The 1,866-nt window shown below is 39.4% G+C and overlaps 1 protein-coding gene across 1 annotated transcript in view; it reads left to right on the forward strand.

The window, feature by feature from the left end:
• The window catches only part of LOC106510801 (protocadherin alpha-7), a gene marked incomplete at its 3' end in the record, with an annotated part of 4,731 nt that extends 2,891 nt beyond the window's left edge, over positions 1–1,840 (forward strand). The window contains exon 2 of the mRNA XM_013999521.1: positions 1,787–1,840. Coding sequence (XP_013854975.1) covers positions 1,787–1,840 — 54 coding nt within the window. The remainder of the gene's footprint in view (positions 1–1,786) is intronic.
• Positions 1,841–1,866: the final 26 nt, after the last annotated feature.

The following is a 1,866-nucleotide window of genomic DNA, read 5'->3' on the forward strand; positions in this document are numbered from 1 at the left end:
GGTGTCACCATTAAATCAGGAAACCTTAAATCATTTTGTTCCACCCTTCTCACAAGCTTTTCTTTGTCATTTCATCCGAGCGCGTCACTTGATTCCAGCACATCAATCGATATAGCGTTTCTTCTTTAAAAAAGAGATTTTAAATGTTCCCCACCCTAAAATATTGTTTTGTGAACACTTTATTTGCTGGATAACGATGGAGTTTTCTACCAAAACTCGAGGAGGAAGCTGCTCCTCGTTCGCCTTTTATTTGGCCTTGCTGCTGCTCTCAGGACGAGACGCTTCGGCTCAGATAAGATACGGTGTTCCAGAGGAAGTACAAAAAGGGACTGTGGTTGGAAATGTCGCTAAGGATCTTGGGCTTGACATCGCATCTTTGGCTGATCGTCGGTTCCGTGTTGTATCTGGGAATACGGAGGCTATTTTTGACGTGAATGTGAACAATGGCGCTCTGTGCGTCAGTAATCACATCGACAGAGAGGAACTCTGCAAAGGGAGCGGCGCGTGTCTGGTGGAGCTTAAAATCCTTGTTGAAAGCCCTTTGGAAATGCATTATATTACTGTAGAAATTACCGATGTTAATGACAATTCCCCAGTTTTTCCGGAAAAACAACAAACAATTGAAATGGGAGAACATACGCTGCCCGGGAAAAGATTTCAGCTGCACGCTGCTAGAGATCCAGACGCAGGAATTAATTCAATTCGTACTTACACCCTCACACCTAATGATTATTTTGACATTAATATCCGTCAAAGTGATGCAGGTTTGATCCCTTTTTTAGTCCTCAAAAAATCTTTAGATAGAGAACAAAAGACCAAGCACACCTTCGTGGTTACAGCACTAGATGGGGGTAAACCTCCAAAATCCGGCACATTAAATATTTCTATTATTGTTCTGGACACAAATGACAACCGTCCATTGTTTAGTAAAGAAATGTATGAATTGTCAATAAATGAAAACATTCCTGTTGGAACGTCGGTGTTTAAAATGCATGCAACAGATTTAGATGAGGGCACTAACGGAGAAGTTGAGTACAGTCTTGGAAAAACTTTGTCTCGGAAAGTATATGATATTTTTGAATTGAACAAGTTGACAGGAGACATTATAGTGAAAGGTTTAGTGGACTATGAAGAAAAGGATGTTTATGAACTGGATGTTGAGGCATCAGATAAAGGAACGCCTCAATTAACGGGTGAGTGTCGAGTAATTATTAAAGTTAAAGACATGAATGATAATATACCTGAGATAGAAATCACGTCCCTCTCTAATACAGTGCCAGAAGACTCAAAGCCTGGCACAGTTATTTATTTACTTAGTTTGATGGACAGAGACTCTGGCGTGAATGGAAAGGTTATACCAAGCATTGTTAATGATGTACCTTTTGAGTTAAAACACTCATATAAAGAAAACGTGTATTCAGTTGTTACAAAAAGCGTTTTAGATCGAGAGTCATTGTCACATTATGATATTAAAATACAAACCACAGATTGTGGTGACCCTCCACTATCTACCTTTAAATCACTAACCATTGAGATATCAGATGTAAATGACAACAGTCCAAAATTTCTTCAGAATCCATTACAAGTTTATCTAAAAGAAAATAACATTGCAGGAGCGTCAATATTATCTGTAAGTGCCACGGACAGTGACGTCAGTGAAAACGCATCTATTTCGTATCAAATAGCCAGGCAGAATGACGTCACAACATTCTTAAATATAAACTCAGAAAACGGACAAATATCAGCGCTAAAAAGCTTTGACTTTGAAACTCTAAAAACTTTCCAGTTCCAAGTTGTGGCCACAGATTCTGGAGCTCCGTCTCTGAGCAGCAACGTGACAGTGAACGTGTTCATTCTGGATCAGAA

The sequence above is a fragment of the Austrofundulus limnaeus genome, unplaced genomic scaffold (assembly GCF_001266775.1).
Source record: "Austrofundulus limnaeus strain Quisiro unplaced genomic scaffold, Austrofundulus_limnaeus-1.0 Scaffold2324, whole genome shotgun sequence".
NCBI classification, from domain to species: domain Eukaryota; kingdom Metazoa; phylum Chordata; class Actinopteri; order Cyprinodontiformes; family Rivulidae; genus Austrofundulus; species Austrofundulus limnaeus.